The sequence below is a fragment of the Macrobrachium nipponense genome, chromosome 30 (assembly GCF_015104395.2).
Source record: "Macrobrachium nipponense isolate FS-2020 chromosome 30, ASM1510439v2, whole genome shotgun sequence".
NCBI lineage: Eukaryota > Metazoa > Arthropoda > Malacostraca > Decapoda > Palaemonidae > Macrobrachium > Macrobrachium nipponense.
Window position 1 is genome coordinate 55,659,040 of NC_087218.1, and position 25,927 is coordinate 55,684,966.

The 25,927-nt window shown below is 34.3% G+C and overlaps 1 protein-coding gene across 1 annotated transcript in view; it reads right to left on the bottom strand.

The window, feature by feature from the left end:
- Positions 1-25,373, bottom strand: part of LOC135202544 (MAM and LDL-receptor class A domain-containing protein 1-like) — a 35,372-nt gene extending 9,999 nt beyond the window's left edge. The window contains exons 1-18 of the mRNA XM_064232025.1: positions 25,145-25,373; positions 22,856-23,014; positions 22,333-22,405; positions 21,229-21,377; positions 20,391-20,539; positions 17,955-18,090; positions 17,451-17,726; positions 16,136-16,292; positions 15,794-15,911; positions 14,822-15,065; positions 12,529-12,695; positions 12,170-12,307; positions 11,274-11,390; positions 8,096-8,278; positions 5,959-6,103; positions 5,564-5,734; positions 2,933-3,105; positions 2,546-2,687 (exon numbers count right to left, since the gene is read on the bottom strand). Of these exons, the coding sequence (XP_064088095.1) occupies positions 2,546-2,687; positions 2,933-3,105; positions 5,564-5,734; positions 5,959-6,103; positions 8,096-8,278; positions 11,274-11,390; positions 12,170-12,307; positions 12,529-12,695; positions 14,822-15,065; positions 15,794-15,911; positions 16,136-16,292; positions 17,451-17,726; positions 17,955-18,090; positions 20,391-20,539; positions 21,229-21,377; positions 22,333-22,405; positions 22,856-23,014; positions 25,145-25,217 (2,770 nt within the window). The 5' untranslated portion in view covers positions 25,218-25,373. The remainder of the gene's footprint in view (positions 1-2,545; positions 2,688-2,932; positions 3,106-5,563; positions 5,735-5,958; positions 6,104-8,095; positions 8,279-11,273; positions 11,391-12,169; positions 12,308-12,528; positions 12,696-14,821; positions 15,066-15,793; positions 15,912-16,135; positions 16,293-17,450; positions 17,727-17,954; positions 18,091-20,390; positions 20,540-21,228; positions 21,378-22,332; positions 22,406-22,855; positions 23,015-25,144) is intronic.
- Positions 25,374-25,927: the final 554 nt, after the last annotated feature.

The window sequence follows — 25,927 nt, forward strand, 5'->3', positions numbered from 1 at the left end:
GAATTCCTCATTTAGACAGGAGACTGCATTATCTATTCTGGGACAACTTGCTAGGTATGCCTTTAAAATCATTCAGTCCACAAGAATATTTTTTGGCTGGTGTTGGAAGAAAGCACTGTCTCAAAGCCTTTGGAAGAAGAAATTGGAAGGCCATGAAAAGCTGACAGGCAAGGAAAAAAAAGCCCAAAGACATGAGGAAAACAAATGCTTGTAGAATTTTTTCTACATAATTTTCTATACCCTTAAGAAAAAATCCTTCAGAAATTAAAATTACTTTATATATAATAAAGTGTGGAGTAAAGGTGACCAACAACACTACACCTTTTCACCCTCGGTTTAAAAAAAATTAACATTTAAAAAAAATTGAACTTCAAATTAAAAAGTTGAAAGTTCAACCTAAAAAAAATTTACCCTCAATTTAAAAAAGCTGGATTTCAAATTAAAAAAAATTTACTTTCAATTTAAAACAAAAGGAAACTTGCAATCATGTGCAAAAACATTTTCCTGGTGTGATGTAGATGAAAGACAGACATGGGTGATAACTGACTGAATGCAGTAATTTTAAGTAGGCCTACATTTATATCTGTACCATTGTGAGGTACTTTTTTAATTTCAATTTAGTATAAGGAATTGCCATACTACGTTAACTTTCTGATTTTCATTTAATAGCATAATTCATATTTATTTTTAGTAATTATAACTAGACATTGTTTTTATTTCCCTTTGTAAATAATAACGGACTTGATTACCATGGAATGCCTTACAATGAAAAAGGGTACAAATATTGCCTTTTTTTTATCTGCAAAGATGATACCTGACAATACTAAAAGCTTCAAATTAAAATTTTTATGCAATTGTAAGTTTGTAAGTAGTAATGCTAATTTATACTGTCTGCTAAGGAATGCAGCTAGCTCCAAAAATGAGCTTGGGACATTCTATTAGACATTTATTTTTTTATAATTGGGAGTCATTTAGACTTCTCATCAGCTTACTTGGTAAAGCGTCACTTTGCCAGCTGACAGATCATGGGTTCAATCCCGACACCCGTCACAGACCCCACTAACCCTTGTGCAAGGATGCAGTTAACTGTGGGAAAACGCAGGTCACTCCATAGCACTTAATAAAAGCACTCCATAGTAGGGTTGGAAAACCTTTCTTCCTGGAGTTGTACCTTTTGATTCCTCAGCGCTTTCAGTGCAAATACAGTACAGAGACAGTGCTCACCACCTCCAGGTCGCAACGCTTGGAGAAGGGAGGCAAGGAACGACCTTACAGCACATGGCCAACCAAAGTGTAAACATTGGGCTTTGAAAGGGCTTAATGGCTCACAAGAGCCTCAGCTCAACTCCGTACCCAAGTGCGGACGGATCGAGCTTAAATAGGGTTACCCCAAGGCGGGTGAAATGTAAACTTACCAACATAGTACTTTCAAGTCGACTTTTTAAAATTGATTCACACTTTCAAGTCGACTTTTTAAAATTGATAGTAAATTTTGAAATTTGAAATCTATCTTTTTTTTTAAATTGAAGGTCAACATATTTATTTTGAACTTCAACTTTTAATTTGTAAGTCACTTTTTTTATATGAGCGTCAACTTTTTTAAATTTTAATTTGAAGTTCAACTTTTTTAAAATAGTTAATTTTTTATATGGAATTCAATTTCTTAAAATATAAAAGTCCACTTTCTAATAATGAACTTCAATTTTTTGCACTGGAAGGTGAAAAGGTGTAGAGACAACAGTGGCTTGTTTGCACAGGCTTTAGGTCTTTTCAAGTCGCGTCCATCTCTTATGTGGTGGTTGTTAATTATTTTAGCAGCCTACTGTATTTGTGCTTAAAGCACATCACGAGGGTTGCTTCAACAGAATTTAGCACAATGTGTTGTTCTAGCAAGGCATTTTCAGACCCTACAATCACCTATTAATGGGCAATTATTTTTGTTTTTGCTTTATATGTAAGAATTTTACTCAGGATGATTCAGTAGTTTTTATGAATTCAGATGCAAATTATACTTAAAAGCCATCTAAAATAATAAAATATCTTACAAATACAGCAGTTTGTGGGAACGCATTTAGCCTAGGCTCGTCCAATCTTCATTTTCCGGCGAAAAATCTAAGTTACCTGATAAAATCATGTAAAATCATGCAATTATAAGTGTAATCATTGCTCTCTTCAAGAAAACTCTTAACTATTCCACATTAAATACCTGAAGACCCCCATCTCATCTCTCAAACTGAATTGTCTGTGCTGTTTGTTTGCTCTGTCCTAAACTCATGACAACACTACACCCTGATGGAGCATCCCATGTAATGCTGCTTTTAGTATATATTACAAGTGACTTGAATGATAAATAATTGTGGTTAAAATTTAGTTTAAACACAGCAAAACAAAAAGACCAACAAAAACAGATGAAAAGTAAGACAGAAAAAATAATGCAGCTGAGGACCACAGTAATGCTGCAAAGAACAATTTAGTACCAGCAACGATGTATTAGTATAGTACAAGGCACACTGTAAGAGGTGATAAGAATAAAGAAAGAACTTACGACAGTCTATTTCATCGCTTCCATCCTTACAGTCATTGAAGAAATTACAGTGGAGCCTTTGAGGAATGCACTGGCTATCTTCACATTCAAATTCATGAGGTAGGCAGGTTGAGTTAGGTGGAGGAACTCCTGTTACACATTCCTGACAAAAATTAACAAGATACTTCATACTACAATTACAAGTACTACAAATATTTACACTATAACATACTACACAGGTAGTTATATATACAAAGCAGTGTATGTATATTCTTTACTAATATAGCTGTCCACATTCTCGTGCGGAAAAAGAGAAATTTTTGATTGTATTTACAGTTAATAGGAAAATCTCGGGGCTTACTTCGCTACACAAAGGTGTTATGAGAATTTGTACCTTTTATCACTCACCCGGGTAAAGGAGACATCATCAAGAGCAATATATGTATGTTCACGGTCACCAGTTTCTGCTTCAAATAAAACCTTAAAATTCTTGTCTGACGACAACTGCAATATGTCCTCTTGCCATTTAGGAGGTCGCCTTGCCTTATGAGATGACACCAGTGATTTGAGTCCACTTTCATCTGGAGATTATAGTGTATACCATGCTCTGAATATACTAAACAAAAGTACTGATTAAAGTATTAATTTTTCAAAACTGAAACTTTACTTTAGTAGATTACAAAATTTTGCTACAAGAAAAATTTGGTAATCTTTGAACTAAACATTGAGTTGTTTGCGATTGATATACAGTATTTGTTATTGGTTCCTCAAATACAGAAATCAAATCCTGTCATATCTGCTTCATATGCATCACAATTCTATTGTATTAAGATAAGGCATCATGCAGGCAATACTTTGTACACAAATTAGATGCATGTCTTAAAAACTTCCTGAAAAAGAAAGAGGTCTGACTTGGTAAAATATTTGAAGTAAGTGTACTAGACAAATTTGTCTGTTAAACCTGAAAAATTTGTCTAATATTTCAGATAATTTGTTCTGTTAAAAGTTGTTACATCTCTATGGCTGTCTAACATCCATATGAGAAAAATGGTAAATGTCTGCAAAGGAACAGCGAATAGATGTGGTAAAAATTTTGATGGTTAATTCTTGTAGATGAGACAAGGCCGAGTGTGATAATTGAAATAAATTGCAGGGGCTATTGAAAGTAACATGAGTAAATGAGGACTGACATCAAAGGCCTTTAAGCAAAAGTTGAACATGTCACATTAATACGTAGTCATCTTTACAGATGTAAAACGACAAATTTTCTAAGACAATTTGTATTTTTCATAGCTACAAACCTGAGGTCTTAACAACAGGATAATTTTCTAGCGCCTAGCTGGATCCGGTTAAAAATCGGAGATGAAAAAGCAAGGAATCTTGTGAGATCTAGCAGCCTGGGTAAGAGTCGAGGTTGCCCTCTCTCGGCCTTTTACCCAGTTCTTTGCCCGTTCTCGCTATTTTGATTGTTTGTGTGTGTGTTTGCTTGTGTTATGGCTTCGTCTCGGCCTTGCCAACGTATGTGCCCGGGAACTCGCGGTTTCCCGTGTTCTTGTTTCCTGGCTTCTTCAGCTACAGACCCACACTCCACATGCAGTAGGTGTCGTGCTAATGTTTGTACCATAACGAATCCCTACCCGGAAGTTGTTTTATAGTACGAGGGAGCATCTTTCCTTTACATTAGTAGTTGATTAATACAGTCCTCTGAAATTTCAAAATTTATTTCATGCCTTCAATTACCCAGCACCTCACTTGCAATAAGCTTTTACTTCAGGATAAGCTCTACTTTGTCTGGCTGGCACATTTTTCTGTGCAATGAGGCTTGTGAGTTTGGGCTGCTGGGGAGATCCAAAGCACCACCTCACTTCTTCTGTTATTGACCAGATCGCTTAATGGCGCTGCTTTACCTTCCCCATAACTTGTCACAGTGTTCAACACTGATGGCATATCATCTATGTTTTTCCAATTCAGTTAACAGTGTGGTAACTTATGAACATAAATAATTTTAGGGACAAGCCCATTAATTAAAAGCCTCAACTTAGAAGTATGACAGAGAGTGAACTTCTTCCATTAACTCAACACTTCATGATTAGCCTGGCACAGGAGAACTGTGGTCCACATCTGTGGCATTTAAAGGACTCAACAAGAGAATGTTGCATGAGTGATTAATTGCAATCACTTTAGATACATTGCAATGTTTTTCTGTAGGTACTAATTCCCATTTATAAATCAGGAGTAGTACACTGGTTTAACACAAGATAATTGACAAAGTGAGAAAATCTGTTCATTCTGGGGGGTTAAAATTCTCATGCATATAGCAATGGACGGGTATGGAGACTAAGAATTGATTAATTTACTAATCTGATTAACTGGCAACACAACTCCAATTGTTATTAATGCTGATACCATCATCAAGGGAAATGGTTTACATAATTATTTTAAAACCATCCACTCATAAATAATGTTAAAATGTCCAAACAAATTCCCATATATGTAGTAACCAGCAAAACTGTTTAACCATACATAACTCAGTTTACCGATTCATGAAACTACAAATAAAAAATTATAAAAAACATTGAGAGAATATTGAATTTGAAATACTGTAATAGGACTGTCATAGACATTAAGAAAAATTGCCAGCAATATGGAGGTGAATGATGGACTGAATGTGAATCAGAGATGTGCTGCTGATAAGTCTTTGTCTAAATGTGCAAAGTGGTTTTGCTTGTTGAAGTTTTCTCTGAATGATTTTCATCTTTCATTTGGCAGCTGAATGATAAATGAGGCAATCATTGCTACTGTGTGTTTTTACAAAGCTTCATGGTTAGAAGGAAAATTATCCTTTTCTGATAAGACAGGTCAAGGATATCTTGAATAAAATTTTTTTAACTCAAGTCCAACAGGAAATTAACATTTTTATACATAAAATGAGTGCTGTACATGAGATTAAATAACACATGATAGCCATTGCCTTTATGTAACTTAATAAAGTACTGACTAAATGTGCATAGCAAAATCATAACAAATTAAATAATGTACCTTGTAAGTAGACTCTAAGAGCTCCCAAGTTGAAATCTTCTTCGGATGTGTCACTTAGGTAATACCAATATCTGATGTAACATATCAAATTTGATGGTGGATACATAAAAACAGGACCAACTGTTGCTACCTTCCCTGGCTCTCCTGAATCACCTACGTAGATGTAATATCCTGGAAAATTAAAATATTAATCTTTTATACTGTTCCCAAATTTTGATACTAAAGAGGAATGTGTACGTATGTTCATTTTTATTTCATAAACAGTAAAATCAAGAAAAACATGAAGAAAGAACCTTTTAGCTTCCTTTTGTTAGAAAAACATGAAGAAAGAACCTTTTAGCTTCCTTTTGTTAATCAATTTACTACTTCAAATCATTAAAAAGATATCTTCAAACCTCCATCTCCAAATGTATGATCTTCAGAAGGTCCAACTATTGTAGCATTTGTCCGATTTGCTCGATTCCAATTAATGTCGTCATCTTCAGACTGTTCCCACTCACACAACAACAACCAGTCTTCATGGTCAAAATCACAGTCTCCCTAACAGGTGAGCAATATATACAGCATTTTTAATAAGACTACCATGGCAGTAGTACATCAACAAATACTATAATTGCAATAATCAACTTACATCAGCTGCTGCCACTCGAATGGTTTCACTAAAAATATATTCATACTCATTTAGCTAACGAAGAAGTAATGATCTCTAAGCAGAGCTCAGTTAAATTTGCAAAAAGTCTATACGTAGTTAATTTAATCTGTTCTTATACTTCAACAACATAATCCTTGTTCAAACACAAGGCATACACATTGTAAAAAGAATGCTTCAAATATCACATATATCCTTATCAATATTAACATTAGAAATTCTATAAAGCAATCTGAATAACATCTGAGAATTGAATGTCAGGGATTTGTAATATGCATAAGCTATTGTTCCACATTAACTCAAATTTGTGACAGAAATCTTTTCAATAACCATTACCAAATACTGTCATAAAAACTATACCAGTGCCATGAGGGAATTCACTGTACCCATTGAAAGAATGCGGAATACAGTTTTAGAATAAAATACCAAGAATCCAAAAATATTGAACACAGCACTAAAATATGAAAATCAAAACCTTTTCAATACCTGAAATACCAAATTTTTCAAATTGTCTTTTCTTAGGCACACAAACATCTTGGAAAACAGTCCACATAATTCATCCTAGCCTACTACTCCATTGTCCTTTGCTGATCTCCATACCTGCATGATGCATTAGACTTGTCCTAGCATCCATAGTTTGAACTACAGCACCTACGCTCATTAACTTCATTACCTCGAAAAATGTACCTTTGGCATAAGTTTGAATAATATGGCTCCAAAGTATATACAAGATGCTTAGTAATGTTGGTAATTCTACCAAACCCAAGAGAGCCCATAAGCACGTTCTTTAAACCCAAAATAAAAAATGCAAAATGGAAAAATCTTATATCTGAAATAATCAGACTTTTTATTAAGAATGAGCCCAGCACATGAGAGAGAGAGAGAGAGAGAGAGAGAGAGAGAGAGAGAGAGAGAGAGAGAATGCTGCCTTTGCCTTTTCAGCAACCAAAGTTATGTCCATGTGAGAGAGAAATGTTTAGTGAAGACGTAAGGGGCATTAAACTTGCAGTTGAAAGACGAACGGAAAACATGTTCTGGTGGACTTGCGGTGAGTCACGGGAATTTGTCACAGGAAACAGAATATGGCAAGTAAAGGATTGCAAATATAGTTCATCAAGGAAAAGAAAATAAACCACTTCCAACTATGAACACACACATGGTCTTAACTTGGAGGAGAGTTACAAAACTTGCATCCATACTATACTATCATTTACAATAGTTCCTCAGCCACCTGCTGTGAATCATTTAGTAAGAATGCAATCCCATTTTTTTTTTTACTAAAAACTTAAGTTACATTACAAGACTAGGATTAATTACATAAATTTCCAGTAGTAGACAGTGAAGTAATACTCTTTTTGACAGTGCATAAAAGTTGATAACACTACGCATACTAAAGGAAAAAAGTATCAATTGAATTATTAATTTCTACAAACAGAAAATGCATACCTGGTTTCTTTTCATTCAATTAATTTCTACAAACAGAAAATGCATACCTGGTTTCTTTTCATTCAATTAATTTCTACAAACAGAAAATGCATACCTGGTTTCTTTTTTTTTCATTCATTAATTTCTACAAACAGAATATGCATATCTGGTTTTCTTTTCATTTCATTTAATTAATTTCTACAAACAGAAAATGCATTATCTGGGGTTTCTTTTCAGTTCAATTAATTTCTACAAACAGAAAATGCATATCTGGTTTCTTTTCATTCAATTAATTTCTACAAACAGAAAATGCATATCTGGTTTCTTTTCATTCAATTAATTTCTACAAACAGAAAATGCATACCTGGTTTCTTTTCATTCAATTAATTTCTACAAACAGAAAATGCATACCTGGTTTCTTTTCATTCAATTAATTTCTACAAACAGAAAATGCATACCTGGTTTCTTTTCAAGTTGCAAGATTCTTCATCCGTTTTATCATGGCAATCATACTTTCCATCACAGACTACATAATAAGGTACACAGTTTTCTTCGTCGATACACTGAAACTCAGTGCGAGTACATTTCTTAGTCTCGGTTGAACAGTTTTTGAAATTTATGTCATCCAAAGCAGTATAGACCTAGAATAAAAAAATTATAAGTCCTCCAATAAAAAGTTAGTAATTCTTATGTCAAGCCATTTTACATATCATTAGGGCAATGAAATAAATACAATAACCAATGCAGTAACGGAGCGTAGTCCCTATACTGCCCCTTGTGGGACAACTTTCATCAGTACTACTAAGAATCTCTGCAGGGTTCTCCATGTTCCTAGTTGCTTTACTTTGTCTTATGCTTTTTGTGTGTTTACTTTTCTCTTTTCACAATTGGCTATATAATTACTACAACTTTTGCCTATTTTTTCTAAATTTTGCCACTAGCCACAGAACCAATCTTTCTTACTAGCCCTCTTATGTATGTTTAAAAATTTGAATCTTTGAATCAATAGCCTGGTTAACCTACGTACATTAATCCCTCTCCCGACTAGTTATTTGAACAAAACATTTAATTTGTGGGAATTAGATTAAATTTTGATAACTTAAGTTCAAGCTGTATGGGAACAGGAATAACAGATATCTTTGATTCAAATTTCTCTACATTAAAATCTCGGATTAACTTATGTTAACTTGAGCTCTGCAGTGCTAATAAATAGTAAAAAATAAAATAAGCATGATACAAGAAATTTATCACTAATGTCAATCAAATTTTCACTCCCTATTTTAGGAAATACATATGTTAAAACTGTAGCACCTCAACTTTAACAGACAGCCAGGGGGTCTGGCCTACTAATAAGTAGAATCCGCTAAATAATAAAGACCCAGTAGTACTGCCTATGCAATACCCAAGAGTCTGTGTAGACATCAGGTGAAAATACCCCATTCATGCCTTCTTCTCTGGTTCTCCATTGTTATTTCACTATATGTTTGAATAAAGGTAACACTTTACAGTATGCTGTTGTCAAATTTATATGTAGCTACACTATACGTACGACCTTCCAAAAGCAATCATATATGAATGCTTGTATGTCTCTTTACTCTTCCTTCCTTGTATTTTGTACGTATTGTTATTTTATTCCAAGTTTTGTTACAGTTAATATGTATCACTTAATGAAATATGATTAATATTACTGTTTATCAGAAATAGTATTGTGCATTACAAATTTAAACAATGTTTCAACACTTATACTCTGTTTTTTCCATCTGTCCATCCGCTTGTGGTGTTTGCACATGGTAACACTGCGTCCCGGGCTTTAAATAGTTGCGCTATGTGTAACTTTTAGGTAAATAAAAGGAGATCTGGGTGTACATTTGCAACTGAAAAGTGTTTTAATAATTTAATGTATGCGGATTACACTGTTAATATTTGAAATAGGATATTGTTATTATTGTTAAATGCAAGCTGACTTTTCGGGGTGGTGAATGGGACAGCCAGAGGCAGTGGCGGGAAAATGGCTTATCTCAATGTTCATTACAGCAAGATGTCAACTGTATTGGACCACACCTACTCTGCTACTGAGCTACGTGTTACTTCATTACACGTAAGTATCTCAGTATATACTTTTAATTTTTATAAAGTGTGTTTTAGCCAGATACGATATGACATAACTTGGTTTAGCATCTGTTTAATGGAATTTGCGTCTGGATGTTCCATTTGCCACCCCAAAAAGGCAGCTTGCATTCAACAATAATAACAATATCCTATTTCGAATATTAACGGTGTAATTCGCATACATTAAATTATTAAAACACTTTTCAGTTGCAAATGTACACCCAGATATCCTTTTATTTACCTAAAACTTACACAGCGTAACTATTTAAAGCCTGGGACGCAGTGTTACCATGCACAAACACCACAGGCGGATGGACAGATGAAAAAAAAAAACAGAGTAGTATAGGTTACATGATGTAAGGGTTTCAGAAATTTTTGTATGCCATATCACATAAACATAATAATTTTACTACGCCTGCAGACACAATAACACAAAAAAAATCTAACAAAATATTTTTCATATTTTTTATAAGAGATACTAAAGTTTGAGTACAACAGTCACTAATAACTCAGCACAACAGCAACACACGAATGTACATACACATTCACAAGTGAAGCATATGGCATTTTTCGCATTGCCATTATCATTATTGTTGCAATCAATACAGTACTGTATTTAATGGCTTGCAAGACACCTCCCTTCTTTAAACATTGTTATTACGTACTACCACCTAAACGGAAGACTAATTATAAAAAAAATGGATAACATAAAACAGTGGTTACTGTGCTTGTGGATAGATCAGTCAGTCAGAACATTTCGGCTTACTCTTTCTTCCAACTGTAACTTTTAGAAAATAGTGCATATGTTCTGAACTACACCGACTCTTGATTTACTGAATATTTCTAATTATTATTACTGATAGGTAATTTAACCAGTGCATTGTTAACTCTCACTGGGCTGGCAAAAAGGATCTGTTCTTGATGAACAATACATATTAGATCTTATTTAATATATACCAGCAATTCCTTAAAAAGTTAATGACTGGATAATGTTGAATATTCCAAACAAATTTCCTTGCAAAGACTTGTTTTAAATACCTCATGTACACTGTTGGTTGAAAATTGTACAATCATTAAAAATATGTTTAACTGTAAGTGTTAATCTGCATTTTCTGACTCAGGGATTGGGTTGTGTAAGTTATTCATCAAATACAGTACTTATGGGTCAGATGACTAAATAACTCAACTGTCTTTCCGATGCTCTTCATTTTGGAGATAAAGTATCAAGGACACTGTGTTTTGTTTCTGTAAAATTCCCACATCATCGACTGTTCAGGTTATGTGTTTTTAATTTGTCTTACAAACATGCCTATAATGCAATGGAGGCTCTTGATACTTATTGCTTTGAGGCCTGTACGTACTGGCCTTTAACAGCCTTGCTAGTTGGATGCTCCTTGTATTAATTTAAAATTTGCAAGGTAAACATATTCTAAAGTGACCAGTTAGCCAATTATTTGACTAAGCAAATGTTATATACACCAAATACGACTGGGTAAATACTAGACTATTAACAGGTATTGCACTTACTTTGTTTCCTCCCATTATAGCTTGGAAGTACAAAAGGAAATTCATTTCCGAGGATATGCTGACACTCATCAAGTCCCACTGTGATTTCACATCGGCTTCAAATATATGTTTTGAAACCTTTATTTTCAAAGAAAGAACAATTTTATTTCAGAAATAGTATTGCACTACATGTGTATACGGTTTTTGACTTATTCTAAAATGACATAAGAATATTAAACTTGGACAGAATTCTTAACTAGTAAATCTTCCAATTACTCTTCCAGTAGACAGCAAAAGCTTTTGCATCAAATTGCTGAATAAAGTTGGTGGTATGCCCAAGATGAATTCTTAGTTTATAAATTAAACATACAAAAACAACAGATTAAATCATGCCGGCCATGAAGGATTCCAAATTCAAAGGTTACTAACATGCAAAAATGAAGATATAACAAGTACTGATGCTTTGGGATGCAAGGCAACAGTGATTATAGTTGATGGTTTTAACTCCTCATAGCAGTGGCTCCTAACCCAAGGTCTTTACTCAAAGTTGTAATGCCAAATACTTGAGAAGGTCACCAGTGTTTAATGTATAGCAGTATTTCTATAATTGTTTCATTTATACTATTGCACGATAATTCATGTGCCAACCTTATTCATAGTTACTCTTACCATTTAATTTAGCTAACAAAACTTTAACACATCATTATCATTATACCAGGACGCATTTGAAAGAAATGAATACATGAAATTTTATATGAGTATTTTTGTGATGCAATACTCAAGCTTTACTGACATTTCATGGCATTTCAAGAACATTACATTACACCATTTCTCACTGACCATTTTGTATGAATCAAATAATTAAACTGTTTGATATACTTGTTTAAGTAAATCATGAATGTTCTGCTAATAATTACCTGCTCATCTTGCATGTAGAGAGAAAGGGAGCTGTCATCACCATCACTTGCCATATAATACCAGGCTTCCAATATACAATTCTTACTCACACCAGAATATGTACCAGACTGTAAAACTGCTTCTCGACCTTTTCCTCCCTGTTAAGGGTTTGATAACAAAGCTTTCATATCTAAACATAAAAGTAAGACTAAGATCTTAATCTGATATAACAATTGAAGTAACAACAACTACAAGAATTTATGCTATTTTTACTATTTCTAGCAGTAAGCTAGAACAATGTTTTACACAGGAAGAGTTTTGGACACCAATGAAATCTCAAGAAGGTTAACCCAAACTTCCTAGAAATCCTTTTACTTACAGTTTGCAATGAGACTGAAAGAGCATGAGCAGAACTATCTCCTTTATGATCTGCTGCTGGACCTGGTTCCTCAGCAGGAAATCCCTTTACAGCCCAGTGTACTGAGCTACCAGAATTTTCATACCATCCACAAAAGTCTCCCTCTGTCTCGAAGTCACAATTTTTAGCTGAAAATTAAATATAAAAATTTATGGATTCCATTTTTTTTGTTTTCTTAAATGCAACCTAGAGGCATTAAGACAGTCCTCAATAGGTAATGCAGAAAATATGATATGCAAACTATGAATCAGTCTCTCAAAACACACTAAACACAAGTATTTTGAGAGTTTCCAACAAAAACTAAAAAACAATTAGGTATATTAAGTATATGATATCTGATATAACTATGTAATACTATTCAACCAAAGGGTGGTGTGAGCATACTGCTCTGGAAATATGATTTCACTTCAATGGCATTACTCTCTCCTCCCCATAAACAATTGCATTTGAAGGACAAAGTAAGGAAAAAGTAAAAATTGTTTTGATCAGCAACTCCTTTTCTTACTGAAATTTTTGTCCACTTATGTCTGGAAGCCTCATATTCTCAACCTGTTCTCATTTTGCTGCAAATATTCATTTTTCCTTCTATCTTCAACTAAAGCCAATACTACAAATAACTCTCCTCTAAGATGTGTTGTATTCTCATTTTCTAATAGTTTTATAGAGTACGTATTACTACTCATGGTGTTAACACAATAAACTGCCTTACATTGATTAACTTTTCATCTACCCCACCTGTTTCCACCAACACTATTGCCCTCTGTCTTTTTAAGAAATTGCTAATTATCCCCATTTTCTTGCTACTAATTATGTATCATCTGCTAAATGTAAATACCATACCTGGTCCTGTCTTTACTCTCTTTCATTCGTCAGACTCATTGTAGCAGTTGCCTCTAGTGCCTGGGGAATCAGTGTTTCAATATGTTACTGCACAGTTTCTTTAGACTGAAATGCTCTAAAATTTCTACAAAACTTATATACATATTGTGAAAATTGCTTCAGAAACCAAACTTCACTGATGGGCATTGGGGGTTTTACAGGAACTTCAGGGACGATAATCTTCAGTAATTTTGTATAGGAATGAGGAGAGAGAGAGAGAGGGAGACAGACTGTAATGCGTCTACCAACCGTGTCTACATTAAACTGCCAAGTAGGCAGTGATAACTGTTAAGCTGCACTGCTTTCTGACTTTTACTTTTCACTTGTTATTCCCGGTCTCTTGTATTATATTGTATTACTTCTTTAACTATTTTTTTTTTGCTTTGATATTTACTCCATATTTAACACAAAACTCATACTAACCACCTTACTGAGTATAGAAATGACAGTGATAAAGTACGTATACTTTTCCTCAATAATAATTACCGTAACATAAAGTGAAAATGGCAATTTTATTGTATTCCATTATGCCTAGAACTTAATCTGCCACAAATTCTCTGTGGTGACAGCCTAGTACTCTAGACAGGATTCTCCTACTTAGAGGTCATTATGGATGGTACATTTGCTAATAGCAAAGACACCCAAATGGAAATCAGTCTCTACATACATATAACAAAGAGATAGTTCAAGCTTCAACATTTCGGATAAGGTTTTGCCTATCCACCATTAATGGCTTTGGAGACATCCTATTAATTTTAACTTTTATCTAACTGTATATCCCTGTCAAAATTCTTGTAACTGTCACTTTGTCTAAGAAAGGCAAACACTGAAAATCTTAATTAACATGTCTATGGAAGGCAATTACCACTGAAAATCTGTCATTATGTACTAAACAAGAACAAGTAAATTATGGTCACTTAAAATTAAAGATGCATGTTTTTGTTTTCAGCATATTACGCGTCATATTTATGTCAAATAGCATAACAAAATATATTACAGTGGTACCCCGTATTTGCGGGGGATGTGTACCAGACGCCCCGTGAATAGTTAGAACCCGCAAATAGTTGGAACCTTTATAAAGACGCTGAAAAAAGCCTATTTTGTTAGTTAAAACTCAAGAAAAACCCACTAAAAATTGTTATACTTGGTTTTTTAATAGTTTTATCACAAAAAGTGCGTTTTATGATGAAATTGATAAAAAAACCAGGAATTTGAGGATATTTCTCATAGAAAAATACCGCGAATATGCAAATTTTCTGCGAATAATGCGTGGAAACGTTCCTGAGAGAAATCCGTGAATGTGTAAGTCCACGAACCCGGAGAACGCGAATACAGGGGATCCACTGTACTTAATGCAATGAAAAAATGTGCTTACCACAACCCTGTTCATCAGTACCATCAGAACAGTCATTTTTGAAATTGCACCTGTCACTTGGATAGTAGCATTCACCGCTGTTACATGTCAACTGACCGGGAGGACAGACTGGCACAGGTGTTGAAATTGTGTCCTGACCTGGCAAAGTTTGGTCATCTGATACTTCACAACTAGGCGTCATTGACAGATCATCTATGACTAAGTTACCTTTACCAAATTTGTCATTTATACCTTCAATTACTACCTGCAAAGGAAAGGGGAAGTGACATTTCCTGGTAATAGGCAGCTAGCTCAAAGGATTAAAGAAAATTATAGTCCAGTGACACCGATTAATTTAACACTTTAGATTAAATACTGTTCAATTTCAACTTCCCTTTGATTCCTAGTTAGGAAAATCATATCAAGAACATTCTTACAAGCAAAAATTGCTTTGGAACTAATACAAAAGTATACTGAATACCAACACAAAAACCTGAAAACACAAAGTAGCCATAAAAGATATTGTACTACAGTGTAGTACTAAATGGTTTTTCAATACAAATCTACAATCATCACGATTTTATATTCTAAGAACATCTATCATTCTTCAGTTGAAAAATATATAGCACACCCAACTTCTCACTTCTGGTAATTTTGATAATAAATGTTTTCTGAACTTAACCAAAACTCAACGATGTGGCATCACAGGGGTTATCAATTTGTAAAAGTTAAAGCATATACTGTAGCTACATAATTTTCATATAAACTATAATTTCTTCTTTTCTAATATTAAAACCAGTACAGTACTGTAATCTTGAATTCCTTATTACTGTAATCCCAAATAGTTAAAATGTTGATACGCACTTAGATATCAAATGCCTATAAAATAGCTCTATTTTGATCCAGTCTAGTTCTTCTACTAACACCCACATAATATTATCTAAGCTACTTTGCTAATGATAAAAAGTTGATTAGGATCGCTGGAATGCTTACCCGGTAATTCTTTCCTTCAACATATGGACTAAAAGTAACAGTCTCTTTGATCCAAACATTCTTTGGTAAAGTGCGTTTAACCACTAGTCGCAAACCATCCTCATAATATGACACACGTCTGTAAAAAAAAAAATCCATCTGTCAGTAACTAAAGTAAAATGAAGTGAGCAATGGTTGGGTTCATATTTACCAGCAAATATCAGAGGGAGTTGTAATATGAAATTATTTTAATTTCCACCTACTTTAGTCAGCTCAGCGTGCCAGCGACAAAACTGTATTCATTTTCCAAATGAAAACAAATAAAATAGTACACAGTGCAACTGCAATAAAGAAAAAACCTACACATATATGTTCAAAGTTCCAGATTCCTCTCCAGTAAACTGATACCACAGCCTTAAGGCACACTCCATGCTACTATCCAGAAGAACAGGGGAAGAAATTCTACCATTTGCAATAACATGTTCTACTACTGGAACAGTATTTAGGAGAATATAATGACCTGGAAAATATATTAAATAGTAATTAGAAAATGAAGGTTACCCAATAATAAAAATGACTATAAATGAAAAAAATATATTTGAATGTTTAACACACCTTTAAGAAATACAGCAAATTAAAAAATTTCCTAAATATTCCCAAGAGGGAATGCATCACATAAGTGAAAGCACAAATAAAATACTTTCCTATCTATTTTCTTGTTTTCCTTAACATAAACATATATGTTCTAACCTTTACACAGATATAACTGTGGAAGTTCAACTGAAGGCAGAACGGTCAATGGATTTTGTCAAGTTAACAGAAATCCTTATCAAATTCAGGTACTAAGGTTGACATGACATAAAAGCAACTGCACTTAAATCAGATTACTGTAGTACTACATCCTATCATTATTATTACTGTATTATCACTATTAATATTATTATTCATAAGATGAACCCTATTCATATGGAACAAGGCCACAGGGGTTACTAACTTGAAATTCAAGCTTCCAAAGAAAATAAGGTGTTCTTTCGAAAGAGGTAACTGGGAATGTGAGAGTATCTACAGCCATCCTCTTAAAGAAACCACAGACATTAAACAAATCAAAGAAAATGTTAACCTCGAAAATTACCTCTAACTTTAGAAAATTAATGTACAAGAAATTCGGGGAAAATAATTACCAACCATAATAGTATGTACATAACTTGAAAGTTCATCAAAATCAGGCAAAAATAACATTTTGACCTTCAAACTCACTTGTGACCTTAAAGGACAAGGTTAATTACGCAAACATAATCAGCATGTTTGCTCTTAAAATTCATCTTTGTTAAAGAAAAATCGTTGACCTTTACATTTACCTTTGATGTTGGAAAATAGTTAAGGGTAAGAAATCATTAGGGATATATTCACCCTACCCCAAAAAGGTACCTGCCTACCAAGGTTCATAAATGTCAGAGAAAACTCACGTCTTAATGAGAAAAAATTTCAATCTTGACAGTGAAATTGACTCATGATCTTGAAAAATGCACCATGTAAAATAATAATAAATATAATATCTTTGACTCAGCTGGCAAGAGACAAATAATAATAAAATTGAACATTGTTCATTGGAAATTAAACAAAGGTAATTTTTTTGCTTTTCCTGCACATTCTCTGTTAAAGATTATCCTTCACTAACCGTCTCCTGTTAGTTCAGTATGATCGTTCTCGGGTGAAGTCCCCTCTACTTCAGCAGAAGCTTGCAAGTGAATCCAGTTTGTGGTGTCATCAGTATCCTGCTGCCAGTCATCACAGAATCCAATCTCAAAATCACAGCTGAATTTGTAATTGAGGCATGTAACTGGGTTCTCATCACTGAAGTCTGGACAATCCATACCATAATCACAGACAGCAGACTGCAAAGCACACATCCCATTTTTGCACTGGAACTGCTCAAAATCCATGCAGGTTTTGTCTTATGCCAAGAGAGAATAAATTGTGGTCAGATTTGGTTGAAGCCTTTACGATAAAAAGTTGGTGCGTAAATCATAAAACATGCTACACTCTTATGCAACACATTATACCATTACAAAACACAAATGCTTCCATCAAGAAATAAGAACAAAACACAAATACACATTGTTTTCATCAAGAAATCAGAACAAACACACTTTTAAGACTATTCTATTAATGCTGTACTCACTAGCAGGAGGATAAAAAGGGGTTTGACAGTCTACAAACATGAAGTCATCTAAGGCACCAACCCCACTGTAAGTCTCGCCCCTTCTTGCATTTATCGTCATGTTTTGGTTGACCATATTTCCTACGGCAGCCAAGTCCTACACAGAGAGGAATCAAGGTGTGAAATGTTGAAGTTGATAAGTATAACAGCAAATAGTGTATGGTCTTTCCCTCATTCTCAATTTTTAGTTTGCAAGTTAAATTTTGTAAGATTCAAGTAGAAGAGTTTTCCAAATGCATAAAGCTCATCAGCACTCAAATGGTATTTCTACATACAGTATGTATTACAATCACTACACAGCAATGGAACTTACGAGCAAAAAACCGATGAATGAAAATTAATAGTATACAGAATTTAGCAAATGAAGAGGAAGGCCTAACAAACCTGTCTTGAATTCTCCATCTTTCTTTCACAAACATAAATTCACAGATTACCTTTTCAATTCAACTAGAAGACACAAACCTGGTCAAAATTCATGTTAGGTTACATTACACATATTCACAAAAATCAATTGAAATTCTCATGCTCTTGCTGAAAGGATATATCCCTTCAATATATGAGAATCTGGATTTTAAATATCTGTGTCATAATAGGAAACATGACAGCTATCAGTGTGGGAAAATCAGAACCTATACTCGGTTTTTTTCCATCTGTCCATCCGCCTGTGGTGTTTTCGTATGGTAACACTGCATCCCGGGCTTTAAATAGTTACTCTATGTGTAAGTTTTAGGTAAATAAAAGGATATCTGGGTGTACATTTGCAACTGAAAAGTGTTTTAATAATTTACTGTATACGAATTACACCGTTAATACCATTAATATTGGAAATAAGATATTATTTAAAGCCCGGGACGCAGTGTTACCATGCGCAAACACCACAGGCAGATGGACAGATGGAAAAAAAAGAGTATAGATAATTTATTGAATGAATTTTACTCTCTACATCTTGGGTTATTCTGAGTTCCTGTCAACTTTTACTCAGTGTTCCTTTCTTTGCATGAGCTGTATAACCATATTCTATAAGCAGTTACTCGATTTTTCAACAAAATCATGGTGTGCCTCAATAAAATGGATATCAATAAATTCTAAATGTTGAATTGCCTAAAATCATGTTCTGGAACAGGCCATCCTATGTAAATTCCAACTACTTCAATATATTTGATATGTACTTCTGGATTATTGAGGACTTCCCTACTTTATAACCCAAGATTATATTATATAATATATAATATATATATAATATATAATTACTATATAATAATATATATATAATATAATATATATGATAATTATTAGATATATTATTATTATATATATATATTAAATATATACATACATATATATTATATATTATATATATATATATTATTATTAAAGATTAAATACATACTACATATTATATATATATATCTATATAACATTAATTATAAATATATATATATATATATAATTATATATCATATATTATATATATATATATATCATATAAAAAAAAATATACATATATATATGTTATTATTTAATATAATTATTCTATTTATACTATATATAATATATATATATCTATATATATATATATATATATATCTATATCTGGTTATAAAGTAGGGAAGTCCTCAATAATCCAGAAGTACATATCAAATATATTAAAGTAGTTGGAATTTACATAGGATGGCCTGTTCCAGAACATGATTTTAGGCAATTCAACATTTAGAATTTATTGATATCCAATTTTTCCATTTGTATTATACCATCTTTCATGGCCATTGTTCTATATTTGTAAGCATTTTATTTAGCTCTTCCCTTTGAAAGAATAATTTGGAATGTTTAATTTAATCATGTAAATTTGTAAACATTAATCCATATACTATGTATATGTAAATTAATATAATAATATAATAATAATATATATATATATATATATAGATATAATTTAGATATATATATATAGATATATATACAAAATATATTATATATATATATATATATTTACATATACATAGTATATGGATTAATGTTTACAAATTTACATGATTATTAAATTAAACATTCCAAATTATTCTTTCAAAGGGAAGAGCTAAATAAAATGCTTACAAAATATAGAACAATGGCCATGAAAGATGGTATAATACAAATGGAAAATTGGCTACTGGAAAACAAAGGATATGAAAGATGGTATTAAAAATGTAAAAATTATTGATGGTTATATATAAAATGGTATAAAAATTGACTGTTTGACTGATTAGTTGCATCCTCCTGGCATAGACATGAATGAGAGAGTGGAACATGTATAGTATGTCATTCAACCTGAAAAAAAAAAAGTCAAGTTACAATGTTATGTTTATCAGAGAGAGAGAGAGAGAGAGAGAGAGAGAGAGAGAGAGAGAGTGTCTCTACCGAATGCCATTCTTCTCCTTGGTTTCCATCAGCCATCCATATTTCGCGGCTTTCTCCTTTCTCATCTGTTTTCACCAAGTGGAGAGATCCAGGACTGTCACCAGCGAGCCAGTACCAGAACTTGAGTTGGCAGCTGTCAGAAGTTCGCCCTGTCACAAAAGAATTTGGGTGAACAAAGCGTTTGGCTGTGTCAATTAATTTTTTTTTTCTTTTACCTATCCAAGAATTTGTATTTTGGGTATCAGAAAAGTTTAATTTTTCCTAGATCGTTGACCCCAAGGGTTTTTTGGGTCGTTATCTAGGGCTAACATTGCTTAGGGGTAATTAAATGATATTTAGTCTTTTGTTTATGTTTTTACATAGTTTTGCTAAACACGTCGCAAAGGTGGATACTACATGCATAACCTTGGGGGTCACTATCTAGGAAAGATTCGAAAAGTTGTAGTGTTTACTTTAAGATACTCTCGTTGTAAGAATTGACATTTTTTTCGCTGAAATTCAAATTTAACATTCAACATCTGTCCTTTTTCCTTGGGATAGGTAAAGGTAATTTCCTCATTACGGAAACTAATATCATAATACTTTTATCCTTTATCATTTTTTTATTTATTTGATTACTGCTTTTATCACTATAAAAATATTTCCTCCGAGCAAATAATGATCAGATATACTTCTAAAGGAACCTCTGCCTTCATAAAATCCTCTAATGTAATCTGAAAGGCTCTAAACTAACTCGCTGTATAATCCATCAAAACCACAAATCCTTTAATTAAGAACCGATACCAACAACGCATTTGCCAACATATCTGAAATACATATATCTTCTTTGCGTATTTACCCGGTGGGATCTCTGGGTAAAGCCACGTTTCTGCTTCCTGCGATACTCCAGATTTTGCGAGAAGATACCAACCAGATTCATCTCCCAACGTATGATCCACAGGAGGGGATTTCTCGACAGGCTTGTCTTTAGCTTGAGTATCATTCCATCTGCAAATATATACATCTTGATTAGTTCGCAGACTTAGTGAAAGACCATGGTTATCATTTTCCAGTTCTGAATGAACATTCACCACGTCAAACAGAAAGTCTATCAAAGGTAGTTAGGCTCCAAAATATACTTTGCTAATTGCATAAATATTTTCATTCGCCTACTTCTATTTTTACTGAAAACTAATAACTACTATCCCTCACCTCAGACATTCTCTACCTCTCTGACTCTATATACGTCAATTACTGCTTAGCACAAGCACTAGAGATTTATTCTCCGGTAAAGAGAAATGACCTCAGGTCTGTCATTGGTGAAGCTTTGATGTAACCAGAATCATTGATAAGTACCTCAGGCAACAATATCTGACGGAGGCTATACCTTTCGACATGCAGTGCAGCTATGAGTGAGTCTATAGTCCATGCCGTAAACCAAATGTTTTTATAAAACTTAAAAAATGAATATATGCAGCACTTGACACTCTCATATAGAAGCACACGTTGCGGTTGAGTGGCCTCCCATTGGACTAAAGAAAAGCTCATATTCATATGCGATACGTTTTTTTATATATATATTTTTTTTTTAGCGCACTACGTAATGCTGATCACTGCTGAAGTCTCTGAAACTTCTTGAACGTGCAGTCGTGATTTTATCGATGCACTGCACAACAAATGAAGTCACATTTCCCGACACTTCTCCACTATAGCTGGTTCACTTAAGGTAGATTCTTGGGTGAGCCCTATGCCTACGAGACGTTTGTTTGGCGGCCGCTGATTGGCTGGGAGCTGCCTACCTCCCGGTACCAGCTAATCAGCGGCCACCAAACAAATGTCTCGTAAGCATACGGCTCATCCAAGAATCTACCTTAAGTGAACCAGTTATAGTGAAGTTCGTTGAAAGAAGAGAGAGAGAGAGAGAGAGAGAGAGAGAGAGAGAGAGAGAGAGAGAGAGACTTACGCGAATCCTCCTGTATCGGCGTGCACGCTCCATCCACAGTAGTGTCCGTTTTCAAAGGAACACGAAATTTCCACTGGAAGACATTGACAGCATTACATTGAAATATGGAATATAAGATTTACTTTTATCCTCCAAAGTTCACTTCAAACGAAAGAACGCTCATATGATTCAAACAAAGAACCTATCTTTATGGGAGAATGTTGCTTAAACTAAAAATAAAATAGCTTTTGAAATAGTTGTCATTAAATTAAGATACAGCGCATATTTAACGGTGATAACATACTGAGCAGTTATAATAATTTACTAAAGTCAACAATAATAATAATAATAAGTACTCACACGGGACCAAACATGAAGAAAAAATATTAAAATTGCAAGGTTAATCTAATCGACAATTTTTACATGGCTAGAACAAATATGCCATACACACAAAGCATAACGCACACGTAGGTACACACACAGAGCAAGCAGGCTTGCATACACATACCACACACACACACACACACACGCGCGCACAACTTACAGCATCCAGTTTCGTCGCCTCGGAGAAATTCGCCAAAATGCGGACAGTCCTGGAAGAAGTTGCAACGTTGTTCCAAGGGAATGCAGGTTCCATCGGGACACTCAAACTCCTGCTCTGAGCAGTTACCAGATGTTGCTGCTTTGGTGGTAGTCGTTTCACCTACACCGAAACATGAATGTGTTTATTTAAAATATACACGAGACCTCACGAAACGTATACAGTGCTTAGTTTATGGGTGGGACATAACGTAGCCTATAGTCAAACTTGAAATGGCGGGCACCGTCCCCTCCCCCCCCAAAAAACGGCAACGTTACGAGTACATATAATGATAATTGTCACACAATTACAGTAACTAATCCTCACTAGATTCGCAGATTCTGTATCGATACAGAATTAGATATTAAATCACTCTGCATTACTATTAGGCCTACTTCTCTGACCACTGAAACAACACCTTAGGATTCTCCACAAACAGACTTTTTGTAGTGTTGAATAGCATAGTTTCTGAAGTGTTAATAAAAAAAAATCATAAATCCTAGACTCTTCAAAGTCAAAAGGTCAGTCCCACATCATCGAATAGCGTGGTTGGGGTATCAATTCCTTTGGAGTAGGGCGGCCGATTCCTTTCTCCAATACCCCCCCACCCCCCCACAACACCCTCTTTGACTCCTACATTTACATTTGGACGGACTAACTGTGTTTGTATGTTTTTATGGTATTTTTACGTTGTATGGAACCAGTGGTTATTCATCAACGGGACCAACGTGACTTCCGAACCACGTCGAGAGTGAACTTCCATCAACATAAATACACATCTCTCACACCTCAATGGAATGCCCGAGAATCGACCTCGCGGCCACCGAGGTGGCAGGCCAAGACCATACCGATCACACCACTGAGGCGCTATCGGACTAGGTGTGGTGATAGCGATCCCCAAACATTATAAGTGTCAGCTCAGAGATCTGGCAAGAGAGCCTCCCTGAGCCTCACTTTTCACAAAAAAGCAATAACATCCCACCTCCCAAATTATAAAATGTTTGCAAGTCAAATCATGGTAGTACAAAATGAAGTGGCATAGAATACGTTGTCACCTGGCATAAAAACACTTTGACCTTGAAAAGTAGGTCAAGGTCACTCAAACTGGATGGCTGAAGTCATGGGTCCCTACTTCTCAATGATAATCGAGATCTGAAGAAAAGAATGGGATGAGGGAAGTAGTACCATTAGAGTACCTCATAAAACTAGGAGCTTCTAAGATGCTTAAGAAGAATTCCATTATGGATTCTGCTATAAAGAAAAAAAAAGTTTAAAAAACCCAGCGGAAGGTGTAGTGTAGAAATCCAGCTCAGCTTCTATTATCTATCATCGACAACTGATGTAATCCGATTGAGTTAGCAGTGCTACATTTGCAAAACATGAAATCCATCTTTTACCATGTAAAATGTTTAATGAGCTTTCAATATTAAATTTGAAAACAATAGTTGAGAAATGTGCTTATTCAATCCTTCAATACTTGCTAATTCCCTTAAGCTTCCCGCAACACCTGACGCGTACACACACACACACACACAGAGGCACTTCAATTTACAACGCAAAGTGAATATCGAAAACTTTCCCATTTTTTTTTAATAATACGAAAACGACTACATCACGTAAAAACCGAGACGACTGTTAGGGGGCGGGGAGAACAGGGTAACTGGAAAACTAAAAATAAACTGACATTATCAGAAGTAGAAGCGCGGCCCATTTGCAAAGATTTCCCGTCCTCTAGTTTAAGTGCACAAAAAAAAAAAAAAAAAAAAAAAAAAAAAAATTTAGTAGTTTCCAAGGCAACACGGAAAAAGAAAGTAAGGAAATCAGTGAATGTTTTTGGAATTCGGAAGCCTGAGAATCAATAAAACATTAGGCGAGTCTTGTTTTCATTACCCTCGTTTCAGAGTGCACAAACAACATTCATCTCTTGACATGACTGATCTTGTGTGTTATAAAGCCAGTTTTATTTACTTCGGGACATTATATATATATATATATATATATGATATATATATATATATATATATATATATATATATATATATATATATATATATACGTGTATGTGTGAACAACAACGAAGGAAAAAATGGCTCCACCAACCGAATAACGAAAATTCATTGCAAAACTCACAGCACCAGACGAAAGTTCAGGTAAATCATATTAACAATGATACTTGAATGTTTAAGCACATGATATGAAATATATTAATAAATGAAAAAAATGTACCTTCAAATGGTCGTTATTTAAACTTACCTACATCAATGACTCCTCCACAAAAGAAGTACCCAAGCACCAAGCATATTACCACTGGATCAAAACGACTCATGATTTAAAAAGATATGAACAGAGCTTCTCTGATGCTCCAAGGCTGACAAGAAATCAAGCATTAACGATAATGAACAGCACAATGCAACACCACCAATGCGAGATAAAACTGTTGTAACCCAGATCCAAATCAGCAAAGGTGACATCTGTTGGCAACAGGTACCAAGTTAATTCAAGTTTTCGTGGTGATGAAACACCCAAATGAATATTATCTTTACGGAGGTGGATCCTACAATGTTGACAGTGGCCTGACCTCAACCACATTCGTGTCATTATCTTCAAAACAATCACTTCCACCAAACATATCTGACTTCACACAACAATACGCATTTGTGTGCTCACCCTACCCCACCTGCAAACAGAAACGCACGAACGTATGTACTCGGCACTAAAATCCTTTCCCGTGTTATTAGCTTCTCTAGGAGCAAGACTTCGCGCCTACACAAGGCTGGCCTAAACTTAAACAACAGCATTTTCCGTCCAAACGACAACGGGTCGATCAGGGGGTTTCTAATGGTTGAGTTGAGTTGAATATAAAATTGAGGCCAAAGGCCAAGCACTGGGGCCTATGAGGTCATTCAGCGCTGAAATGGAAATTGACAGTAAAAGGTTTGAAAGGCGTAACAGGAGGAAAACCTCAAAGCAGTTGCACTATGAATCAAGTGTTAGGAGAGGGTGGAAAGTAAGATGAAGGAAGAGAATATGAAAAAA